This window comes from Trichomycterus rosablanca, chromosome 12, assembly GCF_030014385.1.
Source record: "Trichomycterus rosablanca isolate fTriRos1 chromosome 12, fTriRos1.hap1, whole genome shotgun sequence".
NCBI lineage: Eukaryota > Metazoa > Chordata > Actinopteri > Siluriformes > Trichomycteridae > Trichomycterus > Trichomycterus rosablanca.
In genome coordinates this window covers 38,425,999-38,448,462 of record NC_085999.1, presented here as the reverse complement: position 1 = coordinate 38,448,462, position 22,464 = coordinate 38,425,999, and the positions used below count along the sequence as shown (strand labels likewise).

At 41.7% G+C, this 22,464-nt stretch overlaps 1 protein-coding gene across 3 annotated transcripts; it reads right to left on the bottom strand.

Moving 5' to 3' along the window:
• Positions 1-1,666: 1,666 nt before the first annotated feature.
• zgc:113337 (uncharacterized protein LOC503741 homolog) lies at positions 1,667-22,209 on the bottom strand. Of its 3 annotated transcripts, none has more exons than XM_063006290.1 (7): positions 22,050-22,209; positions 18,903-18,982; positions 18,501-18,821; positions 14,021-14,350; positions 10,593-10,877; positions 8,234-8,335; positions 1,667-2,025 (listed from the first exon to the last, which is right to left on the bottom strand). In XM_063006290.1, the coding sequence occupies exons 2-7, from the start codon at positions 18,970-18,972 to the stop codon at positions 2,021-2,023; spliced, it is 1,113 nt and encodes a 370-aa protein (XP_062862360.1). In that variant the 5' UTR covers positions 18,973-18,982; positions 22,050-22,209; the 3' UTR covers positions 1,667-2,020. The 3 variants fall into 3 exon arrangements, with proteins under 3 accessions (XP_062862360.1, XP_062862359.1, XP_062862358.1); XM_063006289.1 differs by lacking the exon at positions 1,667-2,025 and adding an exon at positions 2,846-2,923; XM_063006288.1 differs by lacking the exon at positions 1,667-2,025 and having other exon boundaries at positions 8,151-8,335.
• Positions 22,210-22,464: the final 255 nt, after the last annotated feature.

Sequence of the window (22,464 nt, the reverse complement as noted above, 5' to 3'; positions counted from 1 at the left end):
AAGCCCCGCTATTGAATTCGCACCCTGTCTGCGGCGTGTTCCTACTTTATAGGCCGTGTTTCCATAAAATCAGGACCGTGACCACTTCATCATCACGGGGGGTGCCAACTTAATCTTAGTAATTTTGGTTGTCTGTGTGCTCACATATACAAATATATAGTCGGGTATACAGTACCTACCTTCAGAAATTCGTAAAAGGTGACAAATACTTTTTAACACTCACATATATCACATAAATGGGCAGCACGGTGGCTAACAGCAAGAAGGTCCTGGGTTCGATCCCCAGGGGGGGCGGTCCGGGTCCTTTCTGTGTGGAGTTTGCATGTTCTCCCTGTGTCTGCGTGGGTTTGCTCCGGGTGCTCCGGTTTCCTCCCACAGTCCAAAAACATGCAGCCAGGCTAATTGAAGACACTGAATTGGATGCATATTAGGATGCATAAACCAGTGTATTGTAGTGCAGGTCCCGCGCCCGGATAAATAGGGAGGGTCGTGTCAGGAAGGGCATCCGGCGTAAAAACTGTGCTAGATCAATAATGCAGGTCACGATCCGCCGGCGACCCCTAACGGGAGCAGCCGAGGAAATATAGTTATATCACATAAATAAAGCTGGATCATTTGTTTACGAAATGCCTATTTTGTACCACGTCCTTCAGAATACTCGGCTCTTACAGAAGCTTTGAGGTGGATGTTTGGCATATTGTGGTTTTCAGAGCACGTTAATTTCAAACAGGGCAGAAAGCAGCGGGCGCGAAGCCTGAATGTCTGGAATCTGTAAAATCCTAAACTATGTTCTGCTTTAAATCAGATCAGATGTGGCCGGAATGCATCAAGGCCCGCTGCCAAAATCTTCAAAAGGCACCACAGCGCATGTTCGAATACTGATAATAAAACTAATACTGTATAGAAAATACATTATTTAGAACTGTTTACACTCTGCATGTTACATTCTGACGTTTCTTGCACTGTTTTGTGTTCGTGAGATTTGTCATTAAGTTAATTTAAGCTAAACTAACAATCACAATCAAACGTCGTTAGTTGGAGTCACAACTAGTGTTTACTTATTGGTCTCTTTTTCTGAGGTAGCTACTCACTAGTGTAAAGAAACCTTAAGTTGGCACAAAATCCCACGTGTGTTAGTTAAAAACACTTAAAATATATAAAAAAAAACTGCATGTCAAGTTTCTTAAAGGTGTTTAAACCTATTTTGGCCAGTGGCCCAATTTTCAGGACTTGGTATTGTTGAAACCACACCAAGACCACACTACAACACAATCGGTTTGGCTTTTTTTCTCAAACACACTATTATGCAAAAGGTGCAAATCAGTTTTGTTTGTACATTACACACGTTTTTGTACGCAGACTTTACACACTCATATAAAAAGCCGGAACGTATTCCGATGCTGAATGGCTTGTGGGTTGCACCTTATTTAGATCAATGAAGAGCCGACCTAGAGATGTGTGGTTCATAACGGTTGCAGGGTGGTGAACCGTGGCCAAAGCTGGCAAGGCTAAAGTTCAGCAGAGCTCAGGGTGTTACAAAATAGCCAATCAAATGCAAAGAATAAAATACTGTTGGTTGGGGTGCGTTCACAAAACTAAAATGTACATAACATTGATTGTAATTAATCAGACCAAATACGAACAATAATATGGATCAAAGGGTAAATTGTATTGTATTATATTATACTCTGTTAACTGAACTGTGTAGGTCATATGTACATTAATTCTGCACCTCATGTTGACACCTTATAGGATTTTGGGTAGTCTATGCAATTGGAAACAGAAGCTGTAAGACAAAAGACACCCATAAAAAAAAAGCAGACGATGAAAGTGTAAAAATAGGTGTTGGTAAAGATTCATGCTGATAGTGTTCCCCTCGGTCAAAATCTCTGGACCGTGTTTGGTCGGAGTCACTCCTATATAATCTACCAGGTTACATGTAAACCGGTGGTTGGTGAGCCGAAGGAATTATGGGTACAGGATTGCTTGTCCATATCCGAACTCATCACTGTGAGGTGTGTCACTCTGTAAATACAAATAAGAGACAATAAAATTAATTAAAATTAGTATCTAATTATAATAAAACATATTATACATGATCTTATTTCAGAACAAGTGGTCATATTAATGACGTACAACTAATTTACATTAAAATGTATTTATGTAAAAGAAAAACTGTGAGAAACAAAGCTTATGTTTTATTTTATTCATTTAATTTATACTGTTTTGTGTTCTCAGTGTTTTTAGGCCACCAGGCAGCCGAGCAGTTTTATTAAAACTATTAAAAAAGTGTCACGGTGGGGCTAAAGCGGAGACCAAGGAGGGCGGACACAGAGATGTGCAAAACCAAAGGAGTATTTATTAAAAATTACAAAGACAAGACAGATAACACTAACAAGACAAATGAACACACGACCTAAGCTAAGCTAACTAACTAACTAAACATGGTAAACAAGGACTAAACAGAGCAAACAAGGACTAAACAGAGCAAACAAGGACTAAACAGAGCAAACAAGGACTAAACAGAGCTAACAGTGACTAAACAGAGCTAACAAGGACTAAACAGGGTAAACAAGGACTAAACAGAGTAAACAAGGACTAAACAGGGTTAACAAGAGCTAACCAGGGTAAACAAGAACTAAACAGGGCTAACAAAGACTAACTAGGCTAATATAACAAACAAAATAAACAAGACCAACAGACCGGATGAGACGGACAACAAGGCGCAAAACAGGGTACAGAAAGCTACCAAAAACAGAGTCCTAAACAGAAGTCAAATAAGGACAAATAATTCCCAACTAACCTGTTCCTCATCTCTCCTTATAACTGCTCCCAAATTAGGAGCAGCTGGGGCAGATTAACTGAGGGAACCAATCAAAAAGGGGGCGTTGGCTGGAGAATCAGGAGAGAGGGGTGTGGCACACTGGAGCACAGAAGCACACAGGAATTTAAGCAAATGTAGCTCATAACTCCTCACTACTGACATCATAACATGTTACAACATTAAAACCTGAGAACAACACAAGCAAACAATTCCATTTAACCTTTTAAACCCACCTCATACCCCCTCATACCCCCTCATTACACACACCGTCAGCTGAGAGTCCACCACACAGTCTAGTTTCTATAGTTTCTATAGTTTCTATCAGCTCCTGAGACGCTGTTCAAGTTCAGCTGATTTTTCCACAGAACAAACCACAGACGTTCATTGTTTCGTGTGTCACCTTGATTTCCTGTTACATCAGCAAGTGAGGTAAAAAAGTTCAGTCACATGCAGATCACACCAGCGTTTCCGCACGCACAGATCAGTCAGGTTTATTTCAACATAAATCAGCACAGATCCTGATATTTTGTCGACAAAACCATAAGCAAATCATTTAGACTTCTTTGCAGTGACAGAAATGAAACCGTAACCGTTGTTAGAGGTAAAAACATTGAGGAGATTATTTAATAAGCAGTACTGTGCAAAAGTCTTAGGCCACTCTTAGCTTTGCTGTTTTAGCAAAGTTTCAATGATCACCTTCTTCTGGTCTCTCAAAGAAAAAACTCTGAGAAACTTCTCATCAGATTTTTTATCCCTGACCGCTCTTGATTCTTCTAAATTTTTTATAACAGCTTGAATACCACAGCTTGACTATCAGTACCAGTTTAAGAGGCCTTGCTGATGCAAAAGTATGCACACATCAACACCCAACAGCCAGTTCATCGCAGGGCAGACACACACACATACACACACCCATTCACCTATAGGGCAATTTAGTATCTCCAATTAACCTGACTGCATGTTTTTGGACTGTGGGAGGAAACCGGAGCGTTATTATAAACATAATAATATATGTTTATAAGTTACAGAACATTTCAGAACAGTGTGACATACACTGATCAGCCATGACATAAAAACCACCTCCTTGTTTCTATACTCACTGTCCATTTTATCAGCTCCACTTACCATATAGAAGCACTTTGTAGTTCTACAATTACTGACTGTAGTCCAGCTGTTTCTCTACATGCTGTTCTTCAATAGTCAGGACCCCCACAGAGCAGGTATTATTTAGGTGGTGGATGATTCTCAGCACTGCAGTGACACTGACGTGACACTGACATGGTGGTGGTGTGTTAGTGTGTGTTGTGCTGTTATGAGTGGATCAGACACAGCAGCGCTGCTGGAGTTTTTAAACACCGTGTCCACTCACTGTCCACTCTATTAGACACTCCTACCTAGTCGGTCCACCTTGTAGATGTAAAGTCAGAGACGATCGCTCATCTATTGCTGCTGTTTGAGTCGCTCATCTTCTAGACCTTCATCAGTGGTCACAGGACGCTGCCCACGGGGCGCTGTTGGCTGGATATTTTTGGTTGGTGGACGATTCTCAGTCCAGCAGTGACAGTGAGGTGATTAAAAACTCCAGCAGCGCTGCTGTGTCCGATCCACTCATACCAGCACAACACACACTAACACACCACCACCATGTCAGTGTCACTGCAGTGCTGAGAATCATCCACCACCTAAATAATACCTGCTCTGTGGGGGTCCTGTGGGGGTCCTGACCATTGAGGAACAGCATGAAAGCAGGTTAAAAAAAGCATGAATAGAAACAGATGGACTACAGTCAGTAATTGTCGAACTACAAAGTGCTTCAATATGGTAAGTGGAGCTGATAAAATGGAAATGTGTGTAGAAACAAGGAGGTTTTAGAGAGTCTTGATAATGCTATTGCTCAAGCGTAGGAGGGTCAGACTAAATACTCGCCAGTTTAGCCTATATAATAATAATAATAATAATATATGTTTATAACACCACTGATAAAACAACAAATCTAATAGTGGCCTAAGATTTTTGCACAGTACTGCATTTATCACCTATAGATGTATCCCACCTCCCTGATTCAGTGAATGCTTTAAAGGCTTAAAAAATACTTAATAAATAAACAGCAAATGTACCAGTTCACTTGGTTGTGGCTAAAACAACTAAACAATTAAATTTAAGAATAGTTTCCACTTACTCTTACCTCTAATCTCTTAGTTTAAGGGGCTTTGTGGTTTTTGTGTGACTTCCCCAGTTTGGTAGAACCCTGATTTCCCAGCAACCCCCTGTGACTGACATACTTTACATTACCACAGCATCAGTGAGGTCACGAAAGCCTCTATAGATTTTTAGTCTTTATAAAATTCTAAATTACTTGCTGTGATGTTTGGCTGGCAGGAGGACGTGGGCATAATATCAGTGACCTCTTTATTAGGATATATCCAAGCATCCAAGTATCCTACAGCTGAAGTCAGAAGTTTACATACACTTAATCCACTCATTTAAATAATTCAGTGTTTAACGCTTCATGGGAACACAGGCATGGAAACTGGACAACAGAGCAATGAAAGTGGTCGACCAGTCAGACGATTCCATTTCCTTCTAGATCATGTGGACAGGCGGGTACGTGTGTGTCATTTACATGGGAAAGAAATGGTACCAAGGTGCACGGTATGATGATCAACACTACGAACATGCCTTAGTTACACTTCATCCACAGTGATTTCTAGTAGCAGAATAATTGTGTTAATTGTCTTTATAAATTTACTTTAATTAAAGGTTGGGTTGCTCTCTTATAAGTCTTTGCTAAGGAAAATAATAAAGATTGTGCAGCTGACTGCATGATGAGAGACTCAGTTGGACAAAGTCAGTTGTGGGTGGGACGTGGAGAAATTAGCAGGGCATTAATAAGCATTAATAAGAAACAGGAAATAAATAAACAGGAGTTCACTCCCATTCCTTCCTGCAAAATCATGGACAATCTCCAGTGTCTACTGTGCACAACATCATGAATTTTATGTCAGATACTTAACAAAACCTCTTATGTGACCTCATTTTTGAGGGGCATAGATCCTTTTACTTTGTAAATAGTTAAAATTATTATTATTATTATGTGTATTAGTCTTAATAAAGGCCCGGTGACCACAGGCAAACACACAAAAAACCCAGTTCTTAGTCTGTGACTGACATCAGGACATGAGTCCAATTGTGGAGAATCACTGTAATTGTCCTCTTTGCCACGGAGCACAAAAGGTCACTTCAGTTCACACAGAATAACGCAGCGGTTACTTAATGGCGTGTTTTTCCAATTCCGAAACGGATTGGGAAAAATCGTGAGTCTTTCAAGTCGGTGTGGCTTTCACACTACACGACTGATCGGCGATAGGGGGTCTCACACTACACCATCTATCACGATTCGATTAGAGATGCATGAGTACCGATACTAGTATCGGGTATTAGCCCGATACCGCGCTCATTAACTCGTACTCGTACTCGCAAACGAGGCTCCGATACTAAACATCCGATACCTTGTGCCTAGTGCACGTTGCTGCGTTAACACAGGGATTTTCAACCTGTGGGGCGGCAGTGCTTGTCTGGGGGGGGGGGGGGGGGGGGGGACGTGACATTACGAGATTTTTTTACTTCTAAAACTAAAGCAATTCATTTTTCACCCACGGGAGACAGATTGAATTATTCTCACTGACCACGCTCACACGCACGTTTAATTTAGTTATTTAGTTCCGTTTGACAAAAAAAACCCTTCAAAATAGAGCTAACAGCGAAGATAACCGGTTACAAAAGCAGCGACCGCTGTTATAGGACGTGTGTGTGTTCAATACTCTGTTCACAGTATCGATACAAGTGATGCAGGAGTCGACTCATTTTAAGCGCAGCGTAAGTTTCTTTTCTCAGTCATCTCTCCGTGTTTACTGTTATAATGAATGTTGCGGTTGTAAATAAACACCAACTACTACAGAACATTTTGTGTGACTCGCTTACATTATAAAGCTCAGGCTTAATTATACTGGTTATTACCACAGAGCGGGAGCCGACAAAGAGTCGTTTACGATTTACCGAGGTGAACCACGAATGTATGTGCTGATAGAATCGGCTCAGATGGGATCGGACTGTATTATCCTTTTAAAGTAAATATTTCAATCAGCAGAATCGCATCACATGTATGATGTGCACAACGTTAATGACGTGCGTTTATTAATGAACGTTAACGTTAGCTTGTCAGAAGCTTTCTCAATGATGTCTGTTCCACTGCACTATTTTACACTAAAAACTACACTATTCCATAATGCTCCAGATTGCATCATTCTAAATAGGTATCGGTATCGGCGAGTGCAAAAAATACATGTACTTGTACTCGTACTCGGTTGGGAAAAAATGGTATCGATGCATCCCTAATCACGATCTAACTGGAATCGCAAGCGAGCTTCTCTGGTCTTCCAAACTACGTTTTGTCATTTGTTAATGATACCACGTCCAAAAATGCACGTCAACAAGTAGCAAGCGATCAAAGTTGTTAATGCTCTGATGTGCAGCGTAAAATCAAGGAGAAAAAATAGGAACAGCATGGATTGTTCTGTAGTGAGTTGGAGGTTAATAAATATTTTTTGCAGTGCAGCGTTGGTGTTTTGGTTTGTAGAGAACGATAAGGTCAGAAATACTGTAAAGCTTGTGTGTGTGCCGGTGTATTCTGATATAAACTATATTTCGCCCCTGTCCCACCTTTTTACAACTTCTTCCCTGCGTTTCCCCTCACACCGTATCTTGCGTTCTCACTGGCTGTTCGACATAGCACTCATTGCCAGTCGGGCAACTCAGATCCAGATATTAGACAAGCTAGAAATCTGTCTTCGGTCGCCGAGCACACAAGCTGCTCAGATCGAGTTGTTGAGTAGTTCACACACAGCGATTGAGAACCGAGTTTCGATCGCCGAGCTCCCGAGCCGGCAAATCTAGCGCTGAGCGAAAATCAGGGCATTAATCGTGTAGTGTGAACTAGGCATAACAAGTGTAAATTTTAACTGGGTTATTTCTATACAGTTTGTAGTAACACATAGTATATCTAAATGTTAAGTCATGGTTTAGGGAACACCATTCACCTGAGCGCCCACGTAACCTGTAGGTACCCAAACCATTTTAGAAATCCAGCAGCTTCATAAACATTAAAAAATAGTTTTATTTTCCTAATTTACCTCAAGCAAAGACGCACTTCATGTCATTACATGCTCCAGCCACTAGAGGGCACTGTATAGTCATTGTATACACGTTTCTGAACCACTCAACCGTAAACACACTTTTTTTCATTAAACTTTTTAAGTACTTTGTCCCTACAAATATTCATTTCTAACAGGATTTTATCCGAATGATGCTCACAAGGGAATGATATTTAGACACACACACACAGAGACTCACTCTCATTACGCAGAACACACTTCCACAGGCAAACACACATGCAGATGATCAGCAGAAGTGCTACTGCAGTCACTGAGATCAAGATGGCCAGAGCTGTTCCAACTGAAAGAGACGGAAAATAAATCACTTATTTATGTTTATCTGAATAATAATAGTGTTTTATTAAGAATGAACATACAGCAGATGCGTCAGCCTGTGATAACAGTCCACCAGTCATATGACCTCACATTGTTTTACACAAATTAGCTGTCACTAAACTATTTTTATATCTTACACATATATTTACCTATATTTCATTACATTATTATATTACATTTATTAAGGATGGCATGGAGACAAAGTAGGTTGTGGTAGTGAGTTCTGGGTTGTTGCCAGATTTGCAAGACAATCCCTCCAAAACAGTCCAAAGCATTAGATGTTTTAGAATCACACTTTCTCTTTATTATTATTATCATTTTAAAACTGTATAATAATTTATAAATGCACATAAATCTCTAAGGCACTCAGGTGGTGTTGAGGTAAATTACTCAAGCCCTTTACCGCTGGGATCTAGGGTTCCAATCTGCACCGGTGCTATCGGCCAATCGGGTGTCTACATAAAGAAGTGACTGGCACTGTCTGGGACATGGATTGGCATCCTGTCCATCCTGACAAGATACATCAGGGATAAAACGTAAAAATATAAATGTAAATCAGATTAAAAAGCTGATCCAAATTTGCAGGATAAATGGAAAACTGGCAACTTCTCTCAGCAATACAGCTAAAGATATACAGTAGATGAAGCGTTCTGACTGGAAAAAGTGCTGCCAAACCTAAAGTTAAAGCAACAAAACTAGTTTCCAGCCTTTATTTAACTAAATTATTGGTTAATATTTACAAATAATCAAAAGGTGGACCATGTTGCACCAATAAGATTTGATCTGGGGTCTTCATGCTGGTGCTTTAGACCGCTCCACCTCCCTCCACCCAACGGTTCTGTGTGAGAAATTATTCTGGACGCTTTCTCAGCACGTAGGATCCACATGATATTCCCTCATTATTTGTTCTTATTCTGGATGTTTCTCAGCTCGATAGTTCTGAGCCAGGAAAAGCTGGCAGGAAAATCTGAAGTACTGGGACCAGGGCTGGACTAAAAAGCCTGACTATACTAGGTGGAGAACTGTGTTTGAGCTGCTTAGCCAGGCCTACGTTGTCATTAAAAATACAAGTCAAAATAGCATCTAAGCTTCATGTTTACTGAGTAAAATGTCTGAGTGATTGATTTCTTTGCCACAGTGAAGACTGGGCACAATATTTACGCCGGATGCCCTTCCTGACACACCCCTCTTATATCTATCCGGGCTTCCTCCCATTGACTAGGCCGTTTTGGGCGAGGCTGAGCTGTTTCATTTAAAATGATAGCTAAAAGGGAATTTCCTTCCCACCCGAAAACCAGGCCAGCTATCCCAATTATGATCTCTGAGACTCCTGGACGTAGATGGGTTTAATATCACAAAGTCTTTCATCTGTGACCTTCTAAGAAAAATATTTACTGGACTTAATGTTCTTTTTATTCCATGAAGTAGCTGCAAACAGCACCATAGTACAATTTTATTAACAAATTCCTATTTATATCAAGATTATTCAAAATATTGCCATTTAAGTGAATCTACAGACAGTTTACTAGAACTTTAGCTAAATCTGGGCACATAGGAATCATTTTCATGGCTACATCCATTAAGGATGGCATGGTGGAACAGTGGGTAGAACTGTCGCCCTCCAGCAAGAAGGTCTTGGGAATTTTTTTCTCTGATTTCTCCCCCCAATTTTCTTCCCTAATCTAGTCATATCCAATCACCCTGGTTGCGTTACGCTTCACCTCTACGATACAACCCTCCACTGCTGACTGAGGAGCTTTGCAACTGACACACGCCCCCTCCGACACAAGAGCAGTACCGAGTGCCTCTTTTCACCTGCACGAGGCGAGTTCATATGCAGATCAGCTTTGTGTACGGAGAGCCACACCCTGATCAGCAGTATTCCTCAGCTCTGCGCAGGCGCCATCAATCAGCCAGCAGAGGTCGTAACTGCACCAGTTTTGAGGAATCCTGGCCAATCGTTGTTCATGTGGCTGCCCAGCCCAGCCGGATGGCAGAGCTGAGATTTGATACGATGTGTTCGAAATCCCAGCAAGGTCTTGGGTTTGATTTTCTCTTTGTGAAGTTCTCCCTATTTTAGAGGGTGGTGGATGGAAGTGGGTTTCCAAATAACCAGTACAGGTGGAGGAACGATAAAAAAAACAATAAACACTTAGAAATTACCTAATAATTTCACTAAGAAGTTGATTGATAAATGAACTGGAGCGTCATGGCTCACTCACTCTTGGTGTTCATGGACACGGCAATAGCCGACTCCAGACCTTTGTGGTGGACGAGACATTTGATGGACACGTCCTTTAGCAAGCTGGACTGTACGGTGAGAGTGCTGATGACCATGGTCGTCCCGTCGCTCTGCGGTACCTCCGTGGTCGCTGGTGGCCCAAACGTCCTATTATTTCCCTCCACGTTCCACACGATCTCCGCCTTGGGACGAGACACCGCGGTGCAGTTCGCCTCGATCACACCCGGGGACGTGGTTTTGTAGCTTACTTGAGGTTTCGGGAGGACTAGAGTGGATAAAACAATAAACACAGAACACACGCTTGTCATAAGAGGAGTTCATGAAGGGCTGAAGGGCTGATATTTAAAGAGAAAACAGTTTATTCGACAGGCTGACCCTGCAGGGAGGATGGGAGGAATGTCTGGTATCTGTTAGCGAGCAAAGCTTTATGTTTATTCTGACAACACAGAGAATCCAACAGTCGATCATAAACCTGCGCTGTGTTACCTCATCTGTGCTCATGATATAAAGTCATGCACGAGTGGAAACTTTCTGAACCAAAGTCCTGATTAGCTTCCAATTTTTTTAATGCACCTCATGTCATTGAACGGATCAGGACACTAACGATAACGGCACTAGCTGCCACTTTTGAACACACCAGTTTGCAGTGTGTGTGTGTGTGTGTGTTTAAATAAAGGATGAATAGAAAAAGCTCTAGATGGCGGTGGGAAGCACATAGTGGAACATTGTGTGATACAATCATGCATTTTGCCTGCGATCTGAAATGCAGCTGACGCAACCGTTTCTTACAATCGCTCACTTTTACAAGCCTCTCATTGTCTTTCTATCTCAATTTCATCACATCTGCATTTCTCTCACTGTCCATTCTTCCCAGTCCCCTTTTCTTCCAGTTGTAGATACCAGGGTGGATTTGTGCTTTGGGGTAAAAAAAACTACATCAAACTTGACCTGCTTGTAACTCTCCAGTGCGAATTTCTTTTCCAGGCTAACCAGCACTACTCTGTCCAATCCAATAAAACACTGTTGGAATTTACCCGTACCTCTACGATACAACCCTCCACTGCTGACTGAGAAGCTTCGCAACTGACACACGCCCCCTCCGACACGTGCTCAGTACCGACTGCATCTTTTCACCTGCACGAGGCGAGTTCATATGCGGATCAGCCTTGTGCACAGAGAGCCACACCCTGATCAGCATTATTCCCCAACTCTGCGCAGTCGCCATCAATCAGCCAGTAGAGGTTGTAATTGCACCAGTTATGAGGAACCCTGGTCCGACTTTCCCATCCCCAAACAACAGCCAATTGTCGTTCATGTGGCCTCCCAGCCCAGTCGGATGGCAGAGCTGAGATTCGATACGGTGTGCCAGAGGGTGGTGCATTCAGCTGAGTGCATCATCCGGACCGAGCTTCCTGACCTGCAGTTCATATATAAGAAACGGTGCTGGACAAGGGCCAGGAGGATAGTAAAGGACCCCAGTCACCCCAATAATGGACTTTTTTCTCTGTTGCAGTCTGGGAAGCGTTTTCACGCCCTGAAAGCCAAAACGGAGAGGATGAGAAGGAGCTTTTTCCCCCAAGCTATTCGGGTCCTCAACCAAAATAGCAATCAGGACTAAATGTATAGATACAGTCGAATCCGGTTAATCGGACCACATCGGGACGCGATCGTTTTGGTGCTAATAACCGGCTGGTCCGATTACACGAACATGCCCTATGTTACAAGGAATGATAGTGGAATGATAGCTTTCTCGTGTAGACTTTAATCGTGATTGACAGGAGGGAATTCCTTGCACGTGTTGCCGGACACTCTTGTTTACGCTTGACTTCATTTCGCCGAAAAGCGGAGATGCAGATGGATCCAATAACCACGCTGCTGGCTACTGGGTGCTTCGTTGTGGCAAAGAAAGTGGTGGGCGTGTTCACCTCCCGCTGGTTTTGCTCTTGTCAACACAACTTTTCGGATTTCCTGACCTTTGATAAAAGCATAAATTCTCCCGGGGAGCCCAGGAATCCTCCCATATCTCGCTGACCCGCTTTGCATCCGCTCTAAGTGGCGACTTGTGGCTTCTTTTTCTTATTCGCTCTCACGTTCTTTGGTCCGATTAAACGGAATTTTGGTCCAAATAAGCGAATAACATTACACGTACATAAGAGGATTTGTTTCGGTACTTTAGGATTCGGTCCGAATAAGCGGCTGGTCCGATTAACCGGTGGTCCAATTAACCGGATTCGACTGTATATGTATGTGTGTATATACAGTATGTATATGCATGTATACAGTTTTTTATTTATATAGATTTGTATTTGTGTGCAATATTCTCTCATTGCATTTTGTTGCACAATATAGATTCAGTATAATAAATTGCTTCTACTTTTAAATTATATATATATATATATTTATACATTTTCTCCCCATTTTCCTCCCAATTTAGCACACTCAATTTTGTCTTCCACTGCTGAGAGATGCCAGATTGCATCCGAGGAGAGCACGTCGCTGTACACGCCTCTTCCGACACGTGCACAGCCCTCCTCTTCTCGCCCCTGCATTCTGCACAGGCGTCTCTTCCGCCAATCAGGGTCCTTTACACAGCGTATGAACATCCCACCCACCCACACATAGTCCGGTCCCCACCCTGCAGATACGGTGGCCAATTAATACTGCCAATTGTGCCCGCCAGATGGTGCCCAGCCCTCCTCTTCTCGCCCCTGCTTTCTGCCAATCAGGGTCCTTACACAGCATATGAAGACCCACCCACCTACACATAGTCCGGCCCCCACCCTGCAATTACGGTGGCCATTTAGTATCTGCTGCAGGCACTGCCAATCGTACCCGCTAGATGGTGCCCAGCCGACCGGTGGCAACACCGAGTTTCAAACTGAGGAGTTCAGAATCTCAGTGCTGGTGTGCAAGCGGAATATCCCGCTGCTCCACCTGGGCACCTTAAATTACATTTTTAAGTTTCTTTTTTAATTTCTATTTTTAAATTTCCTAACTTTTCTACACTTTTAAGATTTTAAAACATTTCTATTTTTTTGTATAAATATATATTTTTGTCTACTTTGTGTATTTTATAACTAATGTGGCCGAGCAGTCACTAAATCATTTCACTGCCAGTTGTACTCTGTATGACTCTGTACGTGACAAATAAACCTTGATTTGATTTGATAAACTTACATAAAGGGTGTGATTCCTGAATCCCCAAATTAAAGCTTTTAAAACCAGACGTACTGCCAAAATAAATCAAAGAAGTATTTACATATTGTGTAATAGTTCCACATGTCAGTTTTATGTTCCTTATTCCCTGCCCGACCCTTCCCACTTCATAAACCAATGCGTCATAGTTTGATCTGACCGCTGCTTTGCTTTTTCCTGACACACTTGCATCGTTGATGCTGCAAAACTCACCGTACACAGTGAGGCACGCGGTGGCGCTGTTGGTGCCCTCCGGGTACATGTGATACTGGCAGGTGTAGCAACCCTCGTCCTCTGTCCTCACGGGCCAGAAGCTAAGCTTTGAGTCTGACAGGGAACGGGTGAGACTCGCTCTGTCGGAGAACTCCTCCTCGATCATGGGGTCACTGCGCTTGGCGTACGATGCCACCTCCTGAAATACGGCACGTTGGACCACTTTCTTCCACAGCACCTGCTGAACCTTGTCGGGCAGGCCGTAGTGACACGCCAGGGACCCCTGCTTACCGCTGACCACTGTTTTATTACCTTCATGGGTCACTCTGGCTGAAAGGAGAGATGGAGAAAGTGTTCAGACACAAAGACAGACATACAACAATCAGACATAACATTAAAACCACCTCCTTGTTTCTACACTCACTGTCCATTTTATCAGCTCCACTTACCATATAGAAGCACTTTGTAGTTCTACAATTACTGACTGTAGTCCATCTGTTTCTCTGCATGCTTTGTTAGCCCCCTTTCACCCTGTTCTTTAATGGTCAGGACCCCCACAGAGCAGGTATTATTTAGGTGGTGGATGATTCTCAGCACTGCAGTGACACTGACATGGTGGTGGTGTGTTAGTGTGTGTTGTGCTGGTATGAGTGGATCAGACACAGCAGCGCTGCTGGAGTTTTTAAACACCTCACTGTCACTGCTGGACTGAGAATAGTCCACCAACCAAAAATATCCAGCCAACAGCGCCCCGTGGGCAGCGTCCTGTGACCACTGATGAAGGTCTAGAAGATGAGCGACTCAAACAGCAGCAATAGATGAGCGATCGTCTCTGACTTTACATCTACAAGGTGGACCGACTAGGTAGGAGTGTCTAATAGAGTGGACAGTGAGTGGACACGGTGTTTAAAAACTCCAGCAGCGCTGCTGTGTCTGATTCACTCATACCAGCACAACACACACTAACACACCAGCACCATGTCAGTGTCACTGCAGTGCTGAGAATGTCATTTATTAACATGTTGACCTTATGCCCGTTACCGACGACTCTTTGGATTATCCTTTGTACCCTGTTTGGTTTTATTAAACATCTCATCACTATCTGCAAGCGTCTGACTTTTCTGTTCTTGTGTGTGACAGGTAGCTCAGTGGTCAATGTACTGGACTGGCAATCAAAAAGTCACTAGTTTAAGTCCAACCACTGCCAAGATGCCCCTGTTGGGCCACCCTGTGCAAGGCTATTAACCTTGACCATCAATTGCTTGCAGTGTATTCATTTAGTCACAGTTGTGTGTTGCTTTGGATAAAGTGCATCTGAAATGCTGCAAATGTTCAAGAATATCTGGACCTCCTAAACCCAGCAGCTATTTCTAATAACTCATATTCTCCATCGCTCCACTGAGGGATCATGAACTACTGACTGTATGCTGGAACAGACATGTTAATATCGCTACATCTACATCTCCGTTCTCTCAGAGGTCTGCTAAAGCTCAACAGCTCATTTAAAGCTGTGATGGAGATGAATGCAGTGAGCCAAACAGCTCAGGTCAAAAGTTTGCACACATTTCTCTACAAACAAACAGTTCATAAGTTTACTGAGGTGTTTGTTTTTAATATGAGAAATTATGCTGGGTCATAAACATACATACAAGAATTTATATTATTTATATTATTAATTTAGCTGTATAAAATTCTAATACAGCAGTACCTTGAAACTCTGGGAGTGGCGTTGAGTTTAAAAGACGTTGAGTTTTAAGGTATTTTTTCCCATAAAGATGTTTGGGAAACCTGTTAATGTGTTCCATGGCCCATGGAACTGCATATATTTTAGTATATATTTTTAATAAACAGTATAAACACAATATATTAATATATTTTTATATATCAAAAATACAATAAAAGCTGCACTTTAGCTTTACGTCTTTATTGTTTCCTTATGCTTCTTATTAAGTGGAGAGAACAAATAAGCAGTAATAATTAACAGACGTTTAGTGTTTCTATGTTGTTCTTTTAATACATAATATTAAGTTACATTATTATTTTTAACGGTAAGCGTTTTAGACTCTCTCGGGAAAGCTGACTCCTAAAAATTCTCAAAAGCTCGAGCTGTAACACAAGTTTAAAAGTTTAAACACAGATACATGTGGAGCTTTCAGAGTGAATTTGATGCTTAGTTCACACAAATCCAGATTCGTCTCATGTTCGCATGATGTTTTATCACAACGCTGAGCAAAGCAGCAGTCGCACACATGTTGAGTTTAAGGGAAACATTGAGTTTAAGGGTACAAGTTTCTCGCCGAAGGGTGTTGAGTTACAAGGTACTGCTGTAATATCATTAAACTTTGTGGCTTGACTTTCTAATTCATCATTAGTGATTATAATTGATGGTGAATTCTGCTTTTACATAAACAAGGCTAGTCTGTCTAAAGCCATTTTTGAAGACGCCCATAACTCCAGCCATTAACACAGAGCTGGTTTGTTGTTTGCTTTATAGCTGCTGTTTACTTCATTTTGATTTATAAAAAGACACAAGACCATTAAAGATTGGTCACTGATGTCGAATGATGGACAGGGTTCAAGTTCTTCTAGACCACACCTAACATTTGGAGTCCTAATGGATCTTGGCTTTTCCATTAGGGCATTTTAAACTGTATTTATGTAAAAATGTTAATGAGACAGTTAACTGTTAAATAAAAAGCAGAAAATTATATAACAGCATTATGGCAGAAAGGCAAAACCTGAAGGCAGCTCTAATAGAGCAAAGATTCACAAATGAGTTTAGGGAATTTAGGGCAAAACGGTCACTAACCTACAAAGAATTATGCATTTTACTGCATTTGTATAAGTGTATGGTTGAATCCATTCATCTGTTAGCAATATGTGTGTTTAATGAATGAAAATAACGTATTTTACCACTTCTAAAGGATAAACATACAGTTTAAACACCAAGCATTTAAATGCAGATTACTTTAGATAAATCTCAAACATCTCTATATGATATACATACAATATTTCAATGTTATTAGAATGTTTTCCCAGAAAACGAGAGCTCACTTTCATCTGTATGATTTATAAAAGAATATTTCTTTGGCATCACATATAAAGTGAGAAACTCTACACAGATGTGATGCAGTCCATGCAGTCCATGCATACCCATGTCAGTGGAAAACTGAAACATATTATTGGGAGCAGGTTTTGGACGTTCTGCACGCATTCTTGTGTGTTTTTAGTGTTACTGTGTAACTTAAAAAAGGAAAAAAATTGTATTTACATCCCAAATTCAATATTTACTCATGCAACCACATTTTTTTCTTGGGCACACACACCAGACTTGGGATAGTTGTATCAGTTCCTGATACAGTCCTGTTATTTCTATCTGGGTTTGGGTTTTGCCCATTCTCCCCTTTGACAAAGCCATTTATGTCCACGAATACACCCAACTGGCTGATAGCACAGCTGAGATCTCGGCAGTCGTGGGATAGCATGCTTTACTGCAGCACCTCCAGAGTGTCATACCCATGCAACCACATAAAATTCCTCATTTTTATATAAACCAACAAACTATCTACAATGCACTATTCTAATACCTTAAGGTACATGTGGTAAAATTTGGACGTATGTTTTGTAACCACAGTATTACACAATGCTAGACAATTAGAAAGGGAATCTGTAATGTTTGTATTTGTAGGCAGTAAAGATTATGTTAGAGTGCGGGTTTCTTTAGGGTGTGGTCTATTACATGATTACCAGGAGGAATGTTCAAGGCTTTCTGTGCGATTTGTAGACACAGTCGTTCATGAGTGAGGATTGTTGGTACTGCTGCAACTGAAGACAGAAAATTTTGGATCAAAATAGTGTGATGACCACTATGAGGCTCGTCTCAATCCACCAATATGCCCACGTTCCAAAATCAGCACCCTACAGCGGCTCTCAGACAATAAGGGAGGACTGTTAGGTTTTTTGGTCAGATGAAACAGATTTCTGCTAACTAATGTGGTCAAAAATCCAACCACAGTTGTACACTGCAGTTGTAGCCTAGCAGTTAAGGTACTAGACTAGTAAGGTCACTGGTTCAAACCCCACCACTGCCAGGTTGCCACTGTTTCTTAGACTGTAAGTCGCTTGGGATAAAAGTGTCTGCTAAAAGCCAAAAATGTAAATTAACAGCTATTTAAAAACCTGAAGGAGGTTAAAAAAAACCCCCCATAATACAATAAAAATAGCTTTCAGGGGCAACTACCCTCCAAATTCAAATCTTAGCTCTGCTACCGGTTGGCTGGGCGCCCTTCAGCAGCCAAAATTAGCCACTAAGTCTGCTGGGTGGGAAAAGTCCGGACAAAAAAGAAAGCGACCCTGGTTAGTAGCTTTCAGGAAACCCACAACAGATTTACAATAGCAGTCATTTAATCCTAAAAAAAGCCATTGGAAGTAAACTTGAGTGTGTGTATATAAACATTTGACTTAAGACATCTTGACCTACCAGTGACCGTGAGGCACGTCCGTCCTTCCTTGGATCCAGTGGGGTTCACGTCAAAGATACAGGTGTAGCAGCCTTCATCTCGAGGGCTAACACGCTTGATGAGGATGTTGCTCGCCTCCGGTCGGCCACTGACCTGCTCCACGTGATGCTGCCCGCTCACAGTCTCCGGCTCACCCGGCGTGTATGAGATGAGCGTCTGGTTCTGCATGTCCAGCCAGCGAACCTGTTTCACAGATTCTCCTCTGGATTTCACCAAGGTGCAGCTCAGGTTGAAGGGCAGATCCACCAACGCCTCCACGCTTTTCACAAACACGACCCTGCCTGAGAATCACGCCGTGAGAATCAAGCACGACTACAGAGTTTACGCCATGAAATGAGGATTTCTAAATTTGAATTCCATACCGTTTATTTTGGACACGATCGCCAGACACACACAGAGCTGTAAGCATTTCGGGAGAGCGGCATCAAACATCTTGACCTGGCTTTGAGAAACGAATATAATGTCAATATATAAACTATTATTGTATTTAAATAGTTTAACTTCGAAGGTGCTCGTTTTAGTTTCATGTGAGAAATATGATGAATATATCACAATATTGCCTGAAATTATAATAATAAAATACACAAAAATATTTTAATATTTAATTAAGTCTTTAATTTAGTCTTTAATTAATACTTTAATTAATAAATAGAGCACAGCATAGTGACGATACAGTAATAAAACAAACACTAAGAGTAGAAACACTTCAGTGGTCAGAATGTAGATTATTATAATTAATAAAGAAGAATCCGGTACATGGTTACTGCTTTATCCGATTAAGGGTCACAGTGGGTCAGGAATCACCCTGTACAGGTCGCCAGTCCATCACACGGCAAACGCACAAACACCTAGGGGCAATTTAGTAGCTCCAATTCACCTCACTTGCACGTCTTTGAACTGGGGGAGGAAACCGGAGCACCCGGAGAAAACCCACACAGAAAGGACCCAGATCACTTCACCTGGTAATTGAACCCAGGACCTTCTTGCTATGAGCTGACAGTGTGTTGCAGATCAGTGCTCTGTCCCAGTGGTGGCGTGATGGCTCATTTACGGAGCCACCTCACGTTTGGCCCTACACTGGCCGTGGGCTATACCAGTTAATGGGTTGCGGTGCCACTCGAGACTGTAGCTCCGGTCTCAGTTAGAAAAATGGATTAAAAATTAACCCAATTTCCAGGACGTCTAACCAAAGCAGAATACTGTGGTGGAAACCCACAAACAAAAAGGGTAGCAGGAAAATAAAAGCTGTGAACAAACCAAAACAAGATTTAAAAACATCCATAGCCCACAGCAATGAAGAAGGACAGGACAGGGATAGTGCAGAACTTAAAACTGGTTGTCATAATATGGCAAGATATTCAGATCTAGCCGGGGTGGCAATGCACGAGCAGCACCTCAACCCACTAACTGGTGTAGCCTGCACCCAGGCTGGAAAACATGAGACCGGAAAATAGGGCATCACACCGCCTCTTGGACAGCTAGTTTATTCAGGGTGGTCACCTTGTGTAGGTGGTGGACAAAATAACAGAAACACCGCACTAAGAAGGTGCTTGATTAAATCTGGAATGTTATTTCATGAAGAACAGCATCAGTCACATAATAAACACGACCAAAATTCATGAGTAAAAGCTTATTGATAAAAGGCACTCCACATAAAAGGTGCTAAATCCACACCACCCAAACCCCAAAATAATCAAAGAACATAAACAGTACAACGTGCTGGAATTTGGAAATGCAATAAAACTGTATTTACTTTAAAACTACACAAACTTCTGCTTATTTTCACTAATATTGGTCAGGATCACAATGAGCCTGGCGAACACCTAAACACACCCGGCACAGGGTGCCAACCCACAACAAAACAATGAGTATGAAAGACTTCACACAGATGGAGGGTGGAGGCGAGGGTCAATCCCAGGTCCTCAGAACACATCGCTGTGTGGCACCCACTCTGCCAACGGGTGCCACTTTACCGGCCAAAATCTGAGGCTGGTATTTACTAACTATTTCAGTGTAGGAGCTCGAATTCTGGTGATTGTTTTCACACAAAGAAAGTACGCTCCTGCTCCTGCTAATGTATTCAGTTCCCTAATTAATATTTATCAGTGAAAAATAATACAATGCAGAAGCGACGCACATTAAGCTGAGAAACAATAATGCTTTTATTTCAAATATACAAGTCTTACAAGCCTCAACTGCAACATTTTATTTTGATTCTCTACACTGCAGCAACAGTTTAGGGAAGGCACGCTCCTGTTCCAGCATGACTGTGCCACTATGCACAAAGCAAGATCTATAAAGACATAAAGAAAAGCTCAGTTTAAAAAACAAGAAACTCTATTGTGCTCAGCCCCACTCAACAGCTCTGGGATGAACTGGAACACCAACATCAGTAACCAGCCATATGAACTGAATGGGCACAAATTCCCATACACAGACATACTACAAAGTCTTCTCAGAAGAGCGGCTGTTGTTTTAGCTGAAAAGATCACACAGAGGTCACATTGTTCAACAAGTTCATGGTCAGTTGTCCAAATGCTTCCCTAAACTGTTGCTGCAAGGGGTTGGAGGTATATAATTTCCTGGTATAGAGTTGATTTATTACACCTGTTAGTAATTGTTATGGCTGCAACACTGTCCTGTGGTACTTTTTTACACTTTCTTAACCGCTTATCCAATCAGGATCAGTTGGAGGGGGTGCTGGAGCCTATCCCAGCTTTTCAATGGGCGCAAGGCACATAGGTGACGCTTTTATCCAAAGCAACTTACAGTACTATTACTTGTCTAAGCAATTGAGGGCCTTGCTCAAGGGTCCAACAGTGGCAACCTGGCAGTGGTGGGGCTTGAACCTGCGACTTTTTGATTACTAGTCCAGTTCCTTAACCACTAGGCTACATCTGCCCCCAATTCTGCCCCCAATTTTGTCCTGAGACTTTATAACATTGCATTTATTTCATATATAACAACTACACAACATGACCAACAGGATGTTGCCACTCCTGATTATTTAGTTTAAGTATTTTGACTCACCCATTGCTACAAGGTGTATAAAATCAATTAGATAAAGTGCATTATATTATATTTTATACTTTGAAGGACTGCACAGAGCCCTGACTTTAATCCCATTCAAAGCTTTTGGGATAAATTCTCAAAGATACAGTACATCTCCTAAAAAGCCTTTCAATAAGAGTGAAGGTTGGTGACCCCATATTTATTATTAATGCCTAATGTTTCAGAATGGGGTCTCTCCAGCAAGTTCATGGTCAAGTGTCCACATACTTTTAACCATGTAGTGCTTATTATAGGTATAAAAAACAAACCTTTGTGTATTAAAATAAATGATTTTCTTTTGTAAACGAGTCCTAAAAAATCAACTGTGCCAACCAACCTCATCGTACTTATGTAGGTAAAAAACTGAACTTAAAGCCACTTAAAGTTCCAGTACTTAGAACTTATGTAAACAAGATTCAGAAAATGTGTCAGAAAGACAATTTGGAAGCTTTTCTTACCTTCTATTAAATGTTACAGATCCTTAATCCATCATGAATCTGACCAGTGTGTCTGTCCGTCATTCCCAGTATTCCCAGAGCTGAGGAATCTACAGATCTAACTGGTTCATCTCAACAGAACTCACTGTGTTAGTGTGCTGTGCTCCAGCTCCGTGCCAATCCACTTACTAACAGGGCCTGTCAGACTATCCAGTAAGCAGTTCGACCGTACTGGGATGAAGATGCTTGTAATTTGAAACACAGCCCTTTTCTGCCCCGCCCATCTAAAAAATCTGGACAGAGGTTCATTTGTTCCAGGACAGGAAAAAAAACTACTGGTGGAGCTCAGACCTCAACATGGTGCAAATCAGTGGCCCTTAACCTTGGTGTCCCCTGAAATGTGCACACATACAATCCCATAATATGTAGTTTTGGC